Raw genomic sequence first — 17,794 nt, forward strand, 5'->3', positions numbered from 1 at the left:
AGCAAACGATTTATTGAATTTGTGTTCCTAACTCATTGATGTCGAGAATATAAAGCAAGTAGGTCATTTAATAATAAACATGAAAATAATATGAGATCAGGGAGAACAGCAGACAAAAAACAAAGAGAGTAAAGTCACAACCAATAAAAGCTCGTCTGGAAGTTCACTAAAGTAGAAGTGATAGGCCTAACGTTTAATATGTTAGAGTATGGTTAACAGTAAATAGGAGGTAAGAAAAACTAGAAGCGTGGTTCTAACGTAAATTAATTATCCTGAGTACATTCTTACAAAAGGTACAGAGGAAGTTTTGAAGAAAGAAAAGCAAACAATTAGTAGAAGAGCTGTAGTAACTCGCGCAACATTTGTAGGGAAATTATAAAATAGAACACTAGTGGGTTAGATTGGTGTTTTGTGGTGCAAAGCAACTAGGCTACCTGCGCAGTGGGATAGTTTGTTTGTTTTTGTTTTTTGAATTTCGCGCAAAGCTACACGAGGGCTACCTGCGCTAGTCGTCCCTAATTTAGCAGTGTAAGACTAGAACGAAGGTTTACTAGTGATCACCACCCACCACCAACTCTTGGGCTACTCTTTTATCAACGAATAGTTGGATTGACCTAACATTATAACGCCCCCATGGCTGAAAGGGCGAGCATGTTTGGTGCGGCCGGGATTTGAACCCGCGACCCTCGGATTCAGTGGGATAGGAGTATTTTAACCTTCCAACCAAAATTCTAAAGTGTTTGAAAAGACCTAAGTGGACTTTTGACAGTAATAAGAGAGCCATATAATATTTATGGCACCCCTGTGATCTATATTGTGTAAATAAGTTGTTACACACACTTTTAACTAATATATATGTATATTATTTTGCAAACATATAGGTCCGGCATGGCCAGGTGGTTATGGAACTCGACTCGTAACCTGAGGATCGCGAATCCCAGTTACACAAACATGCTTGTCCTTTCAGTCGTTGGAGCGTTATGATGTGACGGTCAATCCCATTATTCATTGGTAAAAGTGGGTGAAGTGATGATGACTGCTGCCTTCTTTTAGTCTTACTGCAAAATTAGACGGCTAGCGCAGATATCCCTCGTGTAGCTTTGCACGAAATTCAAAAAAACAAACAAAAGAAAACACAAGGAAAGTCTGCTATTCGTTTATCGTTGAGTTTATCGCCAACAAGTCACAGACACCTACTGTGGAAAATTTCTTAGGCCAAAAAATAACAACACACTATATATTTATACAATGAAGAAGAAAAAGCAAGAACCATTAACTGACAAATGGCGAACACAGCCTTAACATGTGACCAGTTCAATGTGAAAACAACAGACAAAAGAACCATGATTCAGTTCCATTTAAATGACTGTTCTTGGTGGTTAAAAAAAGAGTGACTAGAATAGTATTGGAACTTGCAGTAATTTTATATATCAACTTATCGTTGCACTTATTTGACTTATGATTGACTAACGACATAGCAGGGATTATTTAGCTCAGGAATCGCAAGCTATATCTGCACAGACGCCTCCCCATTCCTTAAACATTCGCATTCTAAATGAGGCCCCCACCAGTGACGCTATAGATTATCAGAACTTTAGCAGCATTGTGCATTTACTACGGCCTCCCTAATACTTTTCTGCAGCGCTGCCACTTTGGGAACCCTGATATAATTAACCTGCTAATATCATGTTGTCCTCATTAATAGTTTATGGCACTAGGAATTTTGATACGATCCTAGAACTGACAGTGGAGTTTGAGTCATAACCCATTGTGTGCAGACTATTTTCTTGCGGCAACGAGATCCAAACCATAAACCTTATATTAACAGCCTGCAAGCATAACTAATACTAGGAACACTCAACTCAAGACACTTAAGGAATATACATGAAGGATAATATTGCATCATTGGAAGCAGAGAGGAGATATGACAGTCCATCATGGTGGAGCAGAGAAGATGTAACAGTCCATCATGTGGAACAGAGAGAAGCTGTAACAGTCCTTCATGTGGAGCAGAGAGAAGATATGACAGTCCCTCATGTGGAGCAGAGAGAAGATATAACAGTCCATCATGTGGAGCAGAGAAAAGATGTTTCCTTTATTTTAGAGTAAGTGTAAAACACAAATAGGCTGCTGAGAAACAAGTTAAGTATAACAAAGAAACGTGAGAATATAGTGAGGTTTATTTATTCATTCTCAGGAGCTTTAAACAGTAGATGGTGAGAATGAAAATGATATGGGATACTAAAAAATAGTAATAAAAGTTACGTTTATTTCTCTAACTGATTGATGATTAATTATTGATAATGCCAAGATGAGTAAGACAAAACTTGTGTTACTATAGTACAGAAGTGATAGTGATGCTAATAATAAATTCAACAAGGAAGAGTTGAATAACAGTACCAGTTATGCTCGTAACTGTAGAAAAGAAGAAGAACAGTGTAAGAGATCTGCAACATCTTCAGATTGGCACCCAGTTTATCTGCAACATCTTCAGATTGGCATCCAGTTTATCTGCAACATCTTCAGATTGGCACCCAGTTTATCTGCAACATCTTCAGATTGGGATCCATTTTATCTGCAACATCGTCAGATTGGCACCCATTTTATCTGCAACATCTTCAGATTGGCATCCAGTTTATCTGCAACATCTTCAGATTGGCACCCAGTTTATCTGCAACATCTTCAGATTGGGATCCAGTTTATCTGCAACATCGTCAGATTGGCACCCATTTTATCTGCAACATCTTCAGATTGGCATCCAGTTTATCTGCAACATCTTCAGATTGGCAGCCAGTTTATCTGCAACATCTTCAGATTGGCACCCAGTTTATCTGCAACATCTTCAGGTTGGCACACAGTTTTTCTGCAACATCTTCAGATTGGCATCCAGTTTTGGTGAATCACAAAGCCAAAGAAAACAACAGTACAGCTTAATGGTCGACAATACGATCTTGGTCCAGGAACAATATACAAAAACTATGATTAAAACGTTAGTTCTCCTGCAAGCTGTGGCTTAACCAGGGGGAGTTTACACTTGGCCATATTAGAATACAAATTGAACGAAAAGATTGAATAATGTAAGCCAGACAGTTCGAACTTCCATTTTTATGTGTGTTTATGAAAAGAATGAATAGAGCCGAACAAACATTATCATTTAACTTTGAACTATGCCAAAGGCAGAACCAATAGAAATCCAGAGTTAGGTAGGTTGATTTGTGAAGAAGACCCAAGTGAACCAATAAAAATCGAGATCTAGGTAGGTTGATTTGCGAGGAAGACCAAAGTGAACCAATAGAAATCCATGTTTAAACAATTTTGGTTGTGAGAAAGACCAGGGTCAAACAATAGAAATCCAAATGTAAACAGGTTGAGTTATGAGGAAGACAAGGGTAAACGAGCAGAAACTCAGTTGTAAGCAGGTTAAATTGTGAGGAATACAAGGGTGATCCAACAGATACCCAGATGTAAGGAGGTTAAGATATGAAGAAGACGAAGGTCAAGGGTCAACCAATTGAAATCCAGTTGTAAGCAGGTTGAGTTATGAGGAATAATAGGGTGACTGCTTTAAAGTAAGACAGGTCATTTTGAATAAAATACCAGTGAGAAGACAAAACAGGTGATATAACGTTAAATCAGTATATTTGGCATTTCGGTACTTAAAACAAATAACAGAAAACAATGCAAGGTAGAAAACTACCCGTAAGGCTTAATCGAAGAAAACAAATTATCTAAAATTTCCACTTACGGAAGGAAGTTCACAAAATTTAGTCAACCGCTCTACAAAATTTAATATGAGAACAAAATGTGTCCCTCTAAAAGAATGCGAATCCAAAATAAACGATCCGAAAGATTCCCTTTATACGTTCAGAATCATCATTTATTGTGTCATAATCCAAATTAATATTTTTCCTGACTTTACAAGCATGTTTTTTCTTACATTAACAATGATTGTTTACCATTTCGTATGTAAAAAAAATATGTAATTGTAGCCAGCTTGTTTTATTTCATTAACTGTTTTTTTTTTTAATGTACAGTTTGACTTTCTTGGTCGTGTAATTTTGCGATTCAAGATTCTATAAGGTTTAAGTAAAAGGCAGTCATTTCTAATAAAATAAAACAACGTGTTTGCTGCTGTACTGTTAACATCAGACAGTATTGGTACGATATGTACCGAACAGTAAATTGTCATCAAAAGGAACCCGCGAGCGTTCTCGTGCAGTTTCTCACGTTTAAGCTGCTGGTGGTGCATGCTAAAAATCAAGATATTTGAGTCAAATAACATGATGACGTAGGAATTAGTTATGTGTGTGGTGATAAACAGCGAATAAAATAGAATACCTGAAAAGTCGTTCCAGTCGCTCCAAATAGCTGGGTCTCCATTTTCTATGCTTGAAAGTAATCGAAAGAGTTTTGTTTGATTTCAGGGCAAAGCTATATGTAATAAGCTACCTTCGTTCTACCCACCACAGGGAATTGAACCTTGATTTTGGCACTGTAAGTTCGTAAATTTACCGCTGACCCACTGGATATTTTTTTCAAGCACAATGGGCTATCTGCGTGCTTCTAACCGCAATATCGACCCCCCCCCCTGCCAAACTAGGTGGCTCGGCATGGCCAGGTGGTTTAAGGCACTCGACTCCTAATCTGAGGTTCGTGGGTTCGAATCCCTATCACACCAAATACATGCAACAAATACGTTAAGTAAAGTGAAATATATTTTAAACAAACAAATTGCTTTCTTTCCCGTCTTAATTTGTTTCACAATTTGTTCACCAGGGGATTCATGACGTATCTGGTGCTTCAGTTTTATAAAGTACACTTCTATTCATAATTCAAATGCACAGTACAATATTATCTGGACATAATAATGTTTTCTGTTTGTTAAATTTCCCTCCCTGATTTAAACTTTATAGACCAAAATGAAGGCAGATAGTCAACTTCACCCACCTCCAACTATTAGGCTACTCTAACGAGTTAAGGGGATTGAAAATCACATTATAACCGCTTCAGTGGCTGAAAGGACGAACAAGTTCGGTGATAACATTCAAACCCACAGAGTTGAGTAACTCTAACCGTCAAGTCGATCCAGGTTAACGACTTCTCTCGCTCGAGGTAATTTTCGATGACTGACTTTTGTTTTTTTTATTTAACTAATTCATCAGACAAACACATTCCTCTGATTCTCTACCAAATTAATTCATCAGACAAACACATTCCTCTGTCAAGATGAAGCGAAGTGTTCTACAATTCTCTACCAAATTAATTCATCAGACAAACACATTCCTCTGTCAAGATGAAGCGAGTGTTCTACTAATTCTCTACCAAATTAATCCATCCAGACAAACACATTCCTCTGTCAAGATGAAGCGAAGTGTTCTACTAATTCTCTACCAAATTAATCCATCAGACAAACACATTCCTCTGATTCTATACCAAATTAATTCATCAGACAAACACATTCCTCTGTCAAGATGAAGCGAAGTGTTCTACTAATTCTCTACCAAATTAATTCATCAGACAAACACATTCCTCTGATTCTCTACCAAATTAATTCATCAGACAAACACATTCCTCTGTCAAGATGAAGCGAAGTGTTCTTCAGAGTTAAACCTGTATGTTTTAATGTGAAAATCAGAGGTTCCATTTCAATCGGTGAACAAAGTCAGTCAGTCAGACAACCCCTAATTGTATGGGTTTAAGCTAGAAACAAACAAGTGAACAAAAACTCACGAAATTAGGAAAGGAGCTTTTATTTTATCCTTTATACCGTCGAATTGTTTTATTTCCTGAAATCATAAAAAACATGGCAGGTAAGAGCCATTCTTAAGAGGCTGACAAAGGGTTCATTGGATAACTCATCAACAGTTGATTTTAAAAATAAAAATGATTTTCGTTTCTCATAATAAAGTTCGTGATTATCAGTTTTTATTTGTTTTAAAGTTTTGTACAAAGCTACCCAAAGAATATCTTCGCTACCCAACCATGATTTAGCAACGATAAACTTAACCACCTGCCGCCAACTGTTAGGGCTACTCTTTTTACCAATGAGTAGCGGAACTTACCATCAGTTGTACAACATTTCGGTTCTGATAGACAGACCATATCCTTCAGTTAATTATACATGCAAGAAGTCTCAGGTAAATATCTTAGAACTTGAACAGCGCCATAGCCCTTGACTTTGAAGTTGTATTAGAATAAATGCCAAGTAATTTACTGTTTAATGAATTGAACTATTGAAGCACAAGATAAGAACAAAGATGGAGTCTTTGAACGCAGGGACGTAGATTTTTTTACACCCGATGGGGGGGGGATGATTTTTGCAACCACTTATTACAAATTGGTAATTGTGATTACGTGAACCTGAAAGCTGTAAACATGCAGTCACAGAGTAATCTTGTTGCCACGATACTTGGATGTATACTTAGGCCTACTGACTGATACGAACTATCGCTTAGATCGAAAAGCTTAGAAGCACGCCTATATTAAAGATGTATACTTCGGCTACTGAAAAAGCCTACATCTAGGCCTAATTATGTAATTCGATTGGTAAGAACACGAGAATAACAAGAACAAACACACAATTTGTAGGACTGTGATGCAAAAAAACAATTCAACACACCAAACTGTAGGGGGGGATGATTGTATGCACCATACCTCCCACCTAAAATGATGTATACCCCCATCCCCCCCCCCCAGGATCTACGCCCCTGTCAGAACGGCTGGTATGGGTATTAATACATTTATTAATAAAGGAGAGAACAACGTTTCGACCTTCCAAGGTTATCTTCAGCTGTTCTGAGATACATTTTTATTCAAAGTGGGTTTCTCATCACCAACAAAGTCATAATTACTCTTCAGTTTAAAACTTTCATTCAGTTGTTCCATTTTCTCTGTTAATGCGCCATTATATGTATTCGTTTTTTTAATTTCGCGCACAGCTACAGGAGGGCTATCTGCGCTAGCCGTCCCTAATTTAGTAGTGTAAGACTAGAGGAAAGGCAATAATCAGTGATGACGAGAAACCCACTTGTTGAGAAATGTATATGCAAAAAACGGCTCGTTTGGGCTGAGAAAACACTTTACATAGAAGAGCGAACAACGTTTCGACCTTCTTCGGTCATCGTCAGGTTCACAAAGAGGAAAGGCAGCTAGTCATCACCACCCACCTACAACTCTTGGGCTACTCTTTTACCAACGAATATTAAGGATTGACCGTGACACTATAACGCCCCCACGGTTGAAAGGGAGAGCATGTTTGGTGCGACGGGGATTCAAACCCGCGACACTCGGATTACGAGTCGAACGCCTTAACCATCTGGCCGTGCCATGCCTGCTTTAAACGATTGTAACTGTTACCAGTAGTTTTATTTAAATATAATCGATTTCCAGCTGAAATAAGTCTAATCAAATCGAGCTATCAGAATTCCTTCCTATGATTTGTTAATAATTACCTATGCGTAAGTTTTAATGTGCACGTATGTGTTTATAAACAGAAAAAAACAGGAAGAAATACAGTCATTAGAAAACACTATTCAGAAGCGGAAGGAAGAACACCATAAACTCGGGATTGAACTAGTCGCCACCTGTGAGCTGTGTCTGAAAACAAAATTTGCCGATGGAGTCGGACATATTTGTAACTACTGCAATGTCCGCTGTTGTGCTCGTTGTGGAGGCAAAGTTACCCTGCGTTCTAATAAAGTACGTATAAATAAGTTAAAGGTGTCTCGTTTCTCTTACCATATGTTATAACAAAGTATGTATAAACAAGTTAAGACTGTGTTAAAGTTAAACTGTCTTCTAATGAACTGCTTATAACAAAAAAGAGTTGTCTTATTTATGTTAAAGTTACCACACGTTATTATTAAAGATGATAACCGCATGCCATTCTCTAGGTCATATGGACTTGCATCCTCTGTAGAAAGAAACAGGAGCTGTTAATAAAACGGGAACATGGATGCATGGAAAACTAGAGGGTCAAGAAGGAAAATCCGATCAAGAAGTAGGTAGAAATTCCATTTCCTCACTAAAGAAGAGTTTTCACCTTCTGTTAGACGACTGAACCAGGACCAAGTTCACAGCTTCGAGAAGGAAAGTTCTCGTCAGTTTATATCTCGCCGTCCTGGCACTGGCCAGTCCTGCCAAGTTGTCGGCGGGCGTCGCTACAGTACATTGGCAGTTCCCAGAGTAGAGATCTGAAACGTCAGTTCTCACAAGAATCGCGTCCCTCTTCTGATGTTACTGGCAAGCCTTTCCTTGAAAAAGGACGAACAAATGTAAATAGAAGTCCTGCTAAAGATGGCTCGAGGAGGAAACGGTCAATCTTTGACCAAAGAGAAGACTTTCAGGAGGATTTGAGACACCATAGAGATGGTGGCGAAAGAGGGCGCAACCTTCGCAGAGATGATGCTCGGTCAAGAAGACAGTCTCCCGAAACGCGTACGAGACACGAACGTAATGGCGTGGAAGGAGACCTTGAACGTATCAGAGAAAAAGAGAATGTTCGAGAGAGAGGCCGTGAGCATGCGCGGGAAGAAAGGGAGAAAAGGCAGGTACCAAAGAGGGAAGAACTCGTGTTCTGCGGTGAATTTCGGGTCGAAGAAAATTCTAGAGAACGACCTAGAAAAGCAGGACGAGGTGACGAACGAAAGAATGGGCGGGAGATGTCGCCAGATGAACGAAGGTTCGTGCGGGATCAGATTCGTTGTCGCGAATCCCCCGAGAGGAATCATGGTGACGAACGTCGCTATCATGGTGATATTGTTGGAGCGAGACACGTTCGTCCTATTGGAAGACGCGATTCCCCTCACAGACAGAGGTTTCAGAGTGTTTCCGAATGGGACCACCATGGTGTACAGTCAGTTGAACTCGACAGTGGATTTGGAGCTGATAACCATCTGAGAAGGAGTCATCGTGAATTGGTATCAGCTGTGGGGCTGACGGCAGAGTCCACTGGGGTGCCCTACAACAACAGCAGACAAAAAATCGAATCTGTTATTCGCAATGACTCTTTGAGTTCTGACCAGTCGGAATGCGTTAGGCCTCCTCCGCCTAAACCTTATAAACACAAACGTGGTAAGAAGCCCCGCCAGAGGTCGTTTAGCAGTTCTGAGGATGAGGTTAGATCAACGCATGAGTTTTCTAGTTGCGAAGAGCAAAGCGAGAAAGGTATGTGTTTTATATTTGTATATGTGGAGCTATTTACACCCATACAAAAAAATCTGTAAAACAAATGTCTAAGAGCAGGCCGTTAAATTGAACAATGTAGTTTCAAAGAAGATCACAGGTTCGATAAGTAAAGCAAGTTAGTCTGTTAGATAATTACGGTGTCTGCAACTGTGTTAACTAATACAGACCTTGGAAAACTTATTGTTAAGAGGATGCCATGTATTATCCCTAACGTTAAGAATGTGTTTAACTCGTGTTAAGTTAAACGAGGGACATTCATTGATGATCGAATTTCTGTTTTGAGAAATTCGATTTATTGTTTAGATAAACAGGAGAACCACAGGAACTGTTATAATGAAATCAGAGCCCTCGTGAACCAACGTATCAATGTTAATTCGTAGTTTTATTAATCTTTAGTCTAAATTCACATTATAATATTCTCTGCCATAAGTCAGATCTTTACGGAATAGAACATACATTGTTCGTCTCACAACAGAAACCAACCAATATCCGTATTTTTTCCTGTTAATAGTAATGTTCTTCAACAACTTTAATAATAGCCAACCCAGAGCTGTCGATCTATCAGATTTTGCCCTCTGCGAAAGTTGCACTCTAATATTAAGCAACCTTTCTCTGAACCCTTTCCAACAGTTCTCTGTTTTCCTAAAGTAAGAAGCCCAACGTTATTTTAAATTTAGCGAAAACAAACATGCACATAGACTTTTGTGACATAATCCTTTAAAGAAAAAAACCTCGTTTTAAACTCTTTAAGTACAATAACTAAAAGCACGGGTACTTTGGTTCATGGTAAACACTGTTAAAATGGTTTGTCTCTAACAATAACTACTAAAGTTTATTTATCTCGAAGGTTAATGTTAGTTCTCTTAAATCAGGAATTTGTAGTTACATAGGATGATACTTCTTAATGTAACCATTGTTTGAATACTCAGGAGAAACAGAAATACTTGGTCAAAGGTGGATGCGAGAAGAAATATCAGATGGCAAGATCAAAAACACTCTAGCGGTAAGGATTTTTAAACTCAAATTAGGCTTTGAGTAAATGTTCAGATTTTACTGTAACTCAAGTTAGGCTTTGAGTAAATGTTCAGATTTTACTGTAACTCAAGTGAGGCTTTGAGTAAATGTTCAGATTTTACTGTAACTCAAGTGAGGCTTTGAGTAAATGTTCAGATTTTACTGTAACTCAAGTTAAACTTTGAGTAATTGCTCAGATTTTACTGTAACTTAAGTTAGGCTTTGAGTAAATTTTCGGTTTTTTCTTATTGTAATTCAAGTTAAACTTTGAGTTAATATCCATTTTCATTGTAACTCAAATTAAACTTTGTGTCAATGCTCGGTTTTATTTTAACGCGAGTTAAACATTGAGTAGATACCCATTTTTTATTGTAACTCAAGTTAGACCTTGAGTAGATACCCATTTTTTTGTAACTCAAGTTAGACCTTGAGTAGATACCCATTTTATTGTAACTCAAGTTAGACCTTTAGTAGATACCCATTTTTATTGTAACTCAAGTTAGACCTTGAGTAGATACCCATTTTTTATTGTAACTCAAGTTAGACCTTGAGTAGATACCCATTTTTTATTGTAACTCAAGTTAGACCTTTAGTAGATACCCATTTTTTATTGTAACTCAAGTTAGACCTTGAGTAGATACCCATTTTTTATTGTAACTCAAGTTAGACCTTGAGTAGATACCCATTTTTATTGTAACTCAAGTTAGACCTTGAGTAGATACCCATTTTTATTGTAACTCAAGTTAGACCTTGAGTAGATACCCATTTTTATTGTAACTCAAGTTAAACCTTGAGTAGATACCCATTTTTATTGTAACTCAAGTTAGACCTTGAGTAGATACCCATTTTTTATTGTAACTTAAGTTAAACCTTGAGTAGATACCCATTTTTTATTGTAACTCAAGTTAAACCTTGAGTAGATACCCATTTTTATTGTAACTTAAGTTAGACCTTTAGTAGATACCCATTTTTTATTGTAACTCAAGTTAAACCTTGAGTAGATACCCATTTTTTATTGTAACTCAAGTTAAACATTGAGTAGATACCCATTTTTTATTGTAACTCAAGTTAGACCTTGAGTAGATACCCATTTTTTATTGTAACTCAAGTTAAACCTTGAGTAGATACCCATTTTTTATTGTAACTCAAGTTAAACATTGAGTAGATACCCATTTTTTATTGTAACTCAAGTTAGACCTTGAGTAGATACCCATTTTTTATTGTAACTCAAGTTAAACCTTGAGTAGATACCCATTTTTTATTGTAACTCAAGTTAGACCTTTAGTAGATACCCATTTTTTATTGTAACTCAAGTTAGACCTTGAGTAGATACCCATTTTTATTCTAACTTAAGTTAAACCTTGAGTAGATACCCATTTTTTATTGTAACTCAAGTTAGACCTTTAGTAGATACCCATTTTTTATTGTAACTCAAGTTAGACCTTGAGTAGATACCCATTTTTTATTGTAACTTAAGTTAAACCTTGAGTAGATACCCATTTTTTATTGTAACTCAAGTTAAACCTTGAGTAGATACCCATTTTTTATTGTAACTCAAGTTAGACCTTGAGTAGATACCCATTTTTATTGTAACTTAAGTTAAACCTTGAGTAGATACCCATTTTTATTGTAACTCAAGTTAAACCTTGAGTAGATACCCATTTTTATTGTAACTCAAGTTAGACCTTGAGTAGATACCCATTTTTTATTGTAACTTAAGTTAAACCTTGAGTAGATACCCATTTTTTATTGTAACTCAAGTTAAACCTTGAGTAGATACCCATTTTTTATTGTAACTCAAGTTAGACCTTTAGTAGATACCCATTTTTTATTGTAACTCAAGTTAGACCTTGAGTAGATACCCATTTTTTATTGTAACTCAAGTTAGATACCCATTTTTTATTGTAACTCAAGTTAGACCTTGAGTAGATACCCATTTTTTATTGTAACTCAAGTTAGACCTTGAGTAGATACCCATTTTTTATTGTAACTCAAGTTAGACCTTGAGTAGATACCCATTTTTATTGTAACTTAAGTTAAACCTTGAGTAGATACCCATTTTTTATTGTAACTCAAGTTAAACCTTGAGTAGATACCCATTTTTTATTGTAACTCAAATTAAACTTTGTGTCAATGCTCGGTTTTTATTTTAACGCGAGTTAAACATTGAGTAGATACCCATTTTTTATTGTAACTCAAGTTAGACCTTTAGTAGATACCCATTTTTTATTGTAACTCAAGTTAGACCTTGAGTAGATACCCATTTTTTATTGTAACTCAAGTTAGACCTTGAGTGAATGTCCAGTGTTTTTTACTCTAACTCTGAGTTGACCAAAGTAACAATGAGTGTTAACATTGATCTAATCTTGTATAATAAAACAATTTTTGAGAAGTTTCTGTTACTTTACAAGTTAACTTTATAAACGTAGTTTCCAGAATATCTTAATCACGGTGATCTGACGTTTTTTAAAATGTTACACTTACCTATGATGTTATATATTCAGTTCGTATTGTAATACATAATTAAATTATTCTGTTCTATTCTGTCATATTTATTAAAAGTTGTTCATTATTGACTGATATCGATTTTTTTTCCCAGTTTTTGGTCCTATTGTTGTTTGTTTTATTTATAAGTGAATTTACAAGTACACTGTTATTTTGAACATTTTGGCTAATATGTTGTCATGGTAGCATATAAGGTGGTTAGTAAGTTGTCATGGTAATATTTAAGTGTTATCTTTGAATTACGGTTTGATTGTTTGTTTGTTTTTTTCGCACAAAGCTACTCGAGGGCTATCTGTGCTAGCCGTCCCTAATTTAGCAGTGTAAGACTAGAGGGAAGGCAGCTAGTCATCACCACCCACCGCCAACTCTTGGGCTACTGTTTTACCAACGAAAAGTGGGATTGACCGTCACATTATAACGCCCTCACGGCTGAAAATACGAGCATGTTTGGTGCGACGGTGATGCGAACCCACGACCCTCAGATTACGAGTCGCACGCCTTAACCCACCTGGCCATGCCGGGCCTAATTGAATTACGGTCTGACGCACACTTAGTTATTTGTGATTATGTGACTGATTATATCATTATAATATCATTTGATATTCAAGATTTAGTTTCAAAATATACGGATACAAATACAATCCTGATACCTAGTTGTAACATCATGAATGATTCTATCAAATACAAAAGGAAAGTGTTATTATTTAAATAGATGACTAAAACTAAACACATTTTAAGTATTTATTCACATAAACAAGATCCCAGTGGCAAAGTGTTATGTCTGCGGACTTACAACGTTAGAATCCAGGTTTCGATACCCGTGGTTGGAAAAGCGCAGAGAGCCCATTGTGTTGCTTTGTGATTAATTTCAAGCAAGTGCCCAGATATTAGCACAGAAATGGGGTATTCAACTCGGAAACGAACACAGAATGGATCAATCGCTCATTTTACATGTGTTTACTTCCAAACTGTTTTCTGTCTGTTATTTTTAATCTATTCATACTTTAATATGGTAAAGCCACAATGAAACAACAAATCCTTCAAACACGAAATAACTCCAGAATTGGTCAGTTTGTTTTTAATTCTGAATTTCCTGAGAATTGTTAACAACCTGTGCCTCTTGAACCAAATGTGAATCTTCTGCGTTGTTGGCAAAAAATGGATGCATCCAGCAAACAGAATAGTCACGTTCGTTAAGTAGCTGCGGGGCTTTATCATCACTGTATGCCACCGTTCCTTGTCATTTTACTGATCGCAAGAAAAGACTGCTACCGAAGTGTGTGTTTTTATATACATAATAAACAACAACAAATATGTATTTAAACACCTTCTTCCCTTTATGCGTTTTTTTCTGTCCATGTTCTTCTCTTCGAAATATTTCTTTAATAAGTAGATAGGGGTAGTCTTGTTTTATATATTTCTTTTTGTTATTGTTGTTGTTAAATTACCTAATGAAAAGAAACGTTTTTGTTCGTGTGTTTTAATTTTGCTCAAAGCTACACCAGGGAAACCTGCTCTTAACCGTTCCTAATTTAGAAAAAAATTATTTGGTCAATGCCACCCACCGCCAACTCTTGGGCTACACTTTTACTAACAGAAAGATGGATTGACCATACACATTATAACGCCCGCACGGCTGAAGGGGCGAGCATATTCGATGGGAGAATTGAAGCTCACGACCCACAGATTGCAAGTCGAGTGTCTCAACCATTTGGACTTTCGTTGACGTAACTAAACATATACGCACCCCACACGTTGAATTTATTTTGTTAGCTTTACACAGACGACGGGACGGCGTGCGTGTGCGCCATTCGCTGGCAGTAAGGAGAAAACTGTAGTGGCTGTCAACTTAATAATCATGAGATAATGGATAAAGTAAAGAACTTTAAAATTCCTCTGGAGTATGCCCAAGATGTCCAGAATGTTCCACGATGGTAAGAGGCCATAAAGTTGGAAACAGCTTCTTAGTGGACAAAATTTATACTTACACGTTTAGAAATCTTTATCAAACAGGGCGTTCTACTTATGGGAAATACTATTTTGGTTCTTAAAGTAAGCCAGTCGGTTCCCGAATTTACTCAAATAATCCACTTTTTTTTTAAGTTTAACTTAACAAATATAAAAGAGTACCAAGAATGTCAACCTACCTTATGAATTAATTCAAAAATTAAAGGGAAAAAATAAAGTAATTCACCTGGAGTTGGAATTAGATTAATGTTGTAATGATGATGTAATATTTTATCCTGTAATACAGTTGTTTTTAAAGATTCATGTTGATGTGTCTTCAGCCTACAAGAGCTTTGCACAACTTACTAAATTAATAGTTGAGTTTGACAAACAGATATAAACTTTGGCTGCTAAATTAAGCAAATAAATAGAGACGCGATGGTTCAGCGGTATGTATGAGTGAATATAACGCTAACATTTTAAGTTTGATACTCGCGATGGACACAGAACAATAATCTGTTGTGTAGCCTTATATTTAAAAACAAAACAAACAATAACAAAAACGAGGTATTAATGTTATGAAGAACCCACAGAAACATAAAATTGGGTCAGAAGACCCATATGTTAAGCGATTCATTTACGGTTAATGTTATTCAAACAATATTTGTATCAATTTTCTGTGATAGAATATAAGGTTTAAGGTATAGGAAGAGACTTACCGTTACTTTATTTTGAACTTGGTTCATATCTAGGTCTTAAGCCTAATGTATCTTTGTGTATCCAAGAATAAGAAGTTTTACGCTGAAGCATTCTGCAAAAAACACACATTAGAAATGAGAATTTAAAAACTTTCATTTATATTCAGTTTTTTTTACTGCCACAACATATTTTCTGTGGTTATTTGTTTACAGCTGTTTCATATTGTAGACGAAAAAAACAAACAAACTTGGAAGTCATCCTTCGTGAAGTGTGAATGACTTCTGTAAACCCATATGGAAAAATAATCTAAACCTATAGATATAATTTCTCTAATTCCATATGGATAAATAGTCTAAACCCGTAGGGAAAAAAAAAAACTTCTCTAAATCCATATGAGAAAATAATCTAAACCCATGGGGATAGCTTCTTTAAACCCATATTAAGAAATAATCTAAACCCCTAAGGATAATTTCTTTAAACCAATATGAAGAAAGTACCCGGCATGGCCGAGCGCGTAATGCATGCGACTCGTAATCCGAGGGTCGCGGGTTCGCGCCCGCGTCGCGCTAAACATGCTCGCCCTCCCAGCCGTGGGGGCGTTATAATGTTACGATCAATCCCACTATTCGTTGGTTCAAGAGTAGCCCGAGAGTTGGCGGTGGGTGGTGATGACTAGCTTCCTTCCCTCTAGTCTTACACTGCAAAATTAGGGACGGCTCCGGTTTCTCCTCCTGGTTGGGGGTTGTGCAGTAGGCTAACAATCTGCTCACTTAAAAAAAACAGCCTGTTAATGAATCCGCAAGCGATTGCGGCCCTATGTTCCTTCATGGAATCGAGGGGCATAATAAATAATAATAATAATAGGAAGAAAGAATCTAAACCTCTAGGGTTAACTTTTCTAAATTCATATGGAGAAGTAATCTAAACCTCTAGGGTTGCTTCTTCAAACCAGTAAGGAGAAATATTCTAAATCTGTAAGGATAACTTCTCTAAACAATTAGGGAGAAATCAAATCCCTTAGGGAGAACTTCACTTGAACAAGTTTAGTAAATGTGCCTCCTATGAATGATATAATGTTCCTTGCTTAAATTTTAATCATAAGTAAAGATAAATATAAAAATAACCATATATTGCGCGACTCTTTTAAATATCACATTATTATTGTTAACACGGCTTTACCGATTTGCTGCATAGTTGATTTTGTTTTGTTCTTTCTGCACTGGTTTATGATGTTTGACGTAGCTTGTCACATGCTTTATCACTGAACAGATAGGTTTAGTGTGTCTCACATGTAATGAATCTCCACTTTTTTTTGTTTTAACGAGGACACATTGAGTAGGACATGCGAATTGTAATTAAAATTTGGTTTTATATTTCTCTTTAAACATTACACGTTTTTTAAAGAGAAAGTAAAAACTTAGCCCAAACAGAAAATAGTAATTTTTTACACTTACAGGAACGTGATGTTTGTTGATTAGGATACCAGGATTTAGGGTTCGCAGCCTGTTGTCGCAAATTCAGTCAAATCTTATTATTTTATCATACAAGAGTAACCAAAGAGTTGGCGGTGGGTGCTGTTCACTGACTCTTCCAATGCACCCATATTCGCGAGTGTGCGATTATTTTCTTTTCAGGGAAGGGAATGCAAAACATGGATCCTTGGATCCACAGTCCTCCTGATAACAACTGGGCCACAGAAAAAATGGAGGAAAAAGTCAGTGTAAAAACAGATTATTTTTAGGCCTACTTTTGTAATGTTTGCAGCTTTTGTCATTTATATGAGTAGAAGAATAACAAAGCTTTTGTCAGTTGAAAAACCTTCCTCATTAAGATACATGAGTCAATGGGTTGAAAACCTTCCTCATTAAGATACATGAGTCAATGGGTTGAAAAACCTTCCTCATTAAGATACATGAGTCAATGGGTTGAAAAACCTTCCTCATTAAGATACATGAGTCAATGGGTTGAAAACCTTCCTCATTAAGATACATGAGTCAATGGGTTGAAAAACCTTCCTCATTGAGATACATGAGTCAATGGGTTGAAAAACCTTCCTCATTAAGATGCATGAGTCAGTGGGTTGAAAAACCTTTCTCATTAAGATACATGAGTCAATGGGTTGAAAAACCTTCCTCATTAAGATACATGAGTCAATGGGTTGAAAAACCTTCCTCATTAAGATACATGAGTCAATGGGTTGAAAACCTTCCTCATTAAGATACATGAGTCAATGGGTTGAAAACCTTCCTCATTGAGATACATGAGTCAATGGGTTGAAAAACCTTCCTCATTAAGATGCATGAGTCAGTGGGTTGAAAAACCTTTCTCATTAAGATACATGAGTCAATGGGTTGAAAACCTTCCTCATTAAGATACATGAGTCAATGGGTTGAAAACCTTCCTCATTAAGATACATGAGTCAATGGGTTGAAAACCTTCCTCA

The 17,794-nt window shown here is 36.7% G+C and overlaps 1 protein-coding gene across 1 annotated transcript in view; it reads left to right on the forward strand.

Annotated features, from left to right (window-relative positions):
• Window positions 1-7,954: 7,954 nt before the first annotated feature.
• The window catches only part of LOC143245817 (regulating synaptic membrane exocytosis protein 2-like), a 40,691-nt gene continuing 30,851 nt past the window's right edge, over window positions 7,955-17,794 (forward strand). The window contains exons 1-3 of the mRNA XM_076492071.1: window positions 7,955-7,999; window positions 8,052-9,165; window positions 10,116-10,189. Of these exons, the coding sequence (XP_076348186.1) occupies window positions 7,955-7,999; window positions 8,052-9,165; window positions 10,116-10,189 (1,233 nt within the window). The remainder of the gene's footprint in view (window positions 8,000-8,051; window positions 9,166-10,115; window positions 10,190-17,794) is intronic.

This window comes from Tachypleus tridentatus, chromosome 3 (assembly GCF_004210375.1).
Source record: "Tachypleus tridentatus isolate NWPU-2018 chromosome 3, ASM421037v1, whole genome shotgun sequence".
Lineage (NCBI taxonomy): Eukaryota > Metazoa > Arthropoda > Merostomata > Xiphosura > Limulidae > Tachypleus > Tachypleus tridentatus.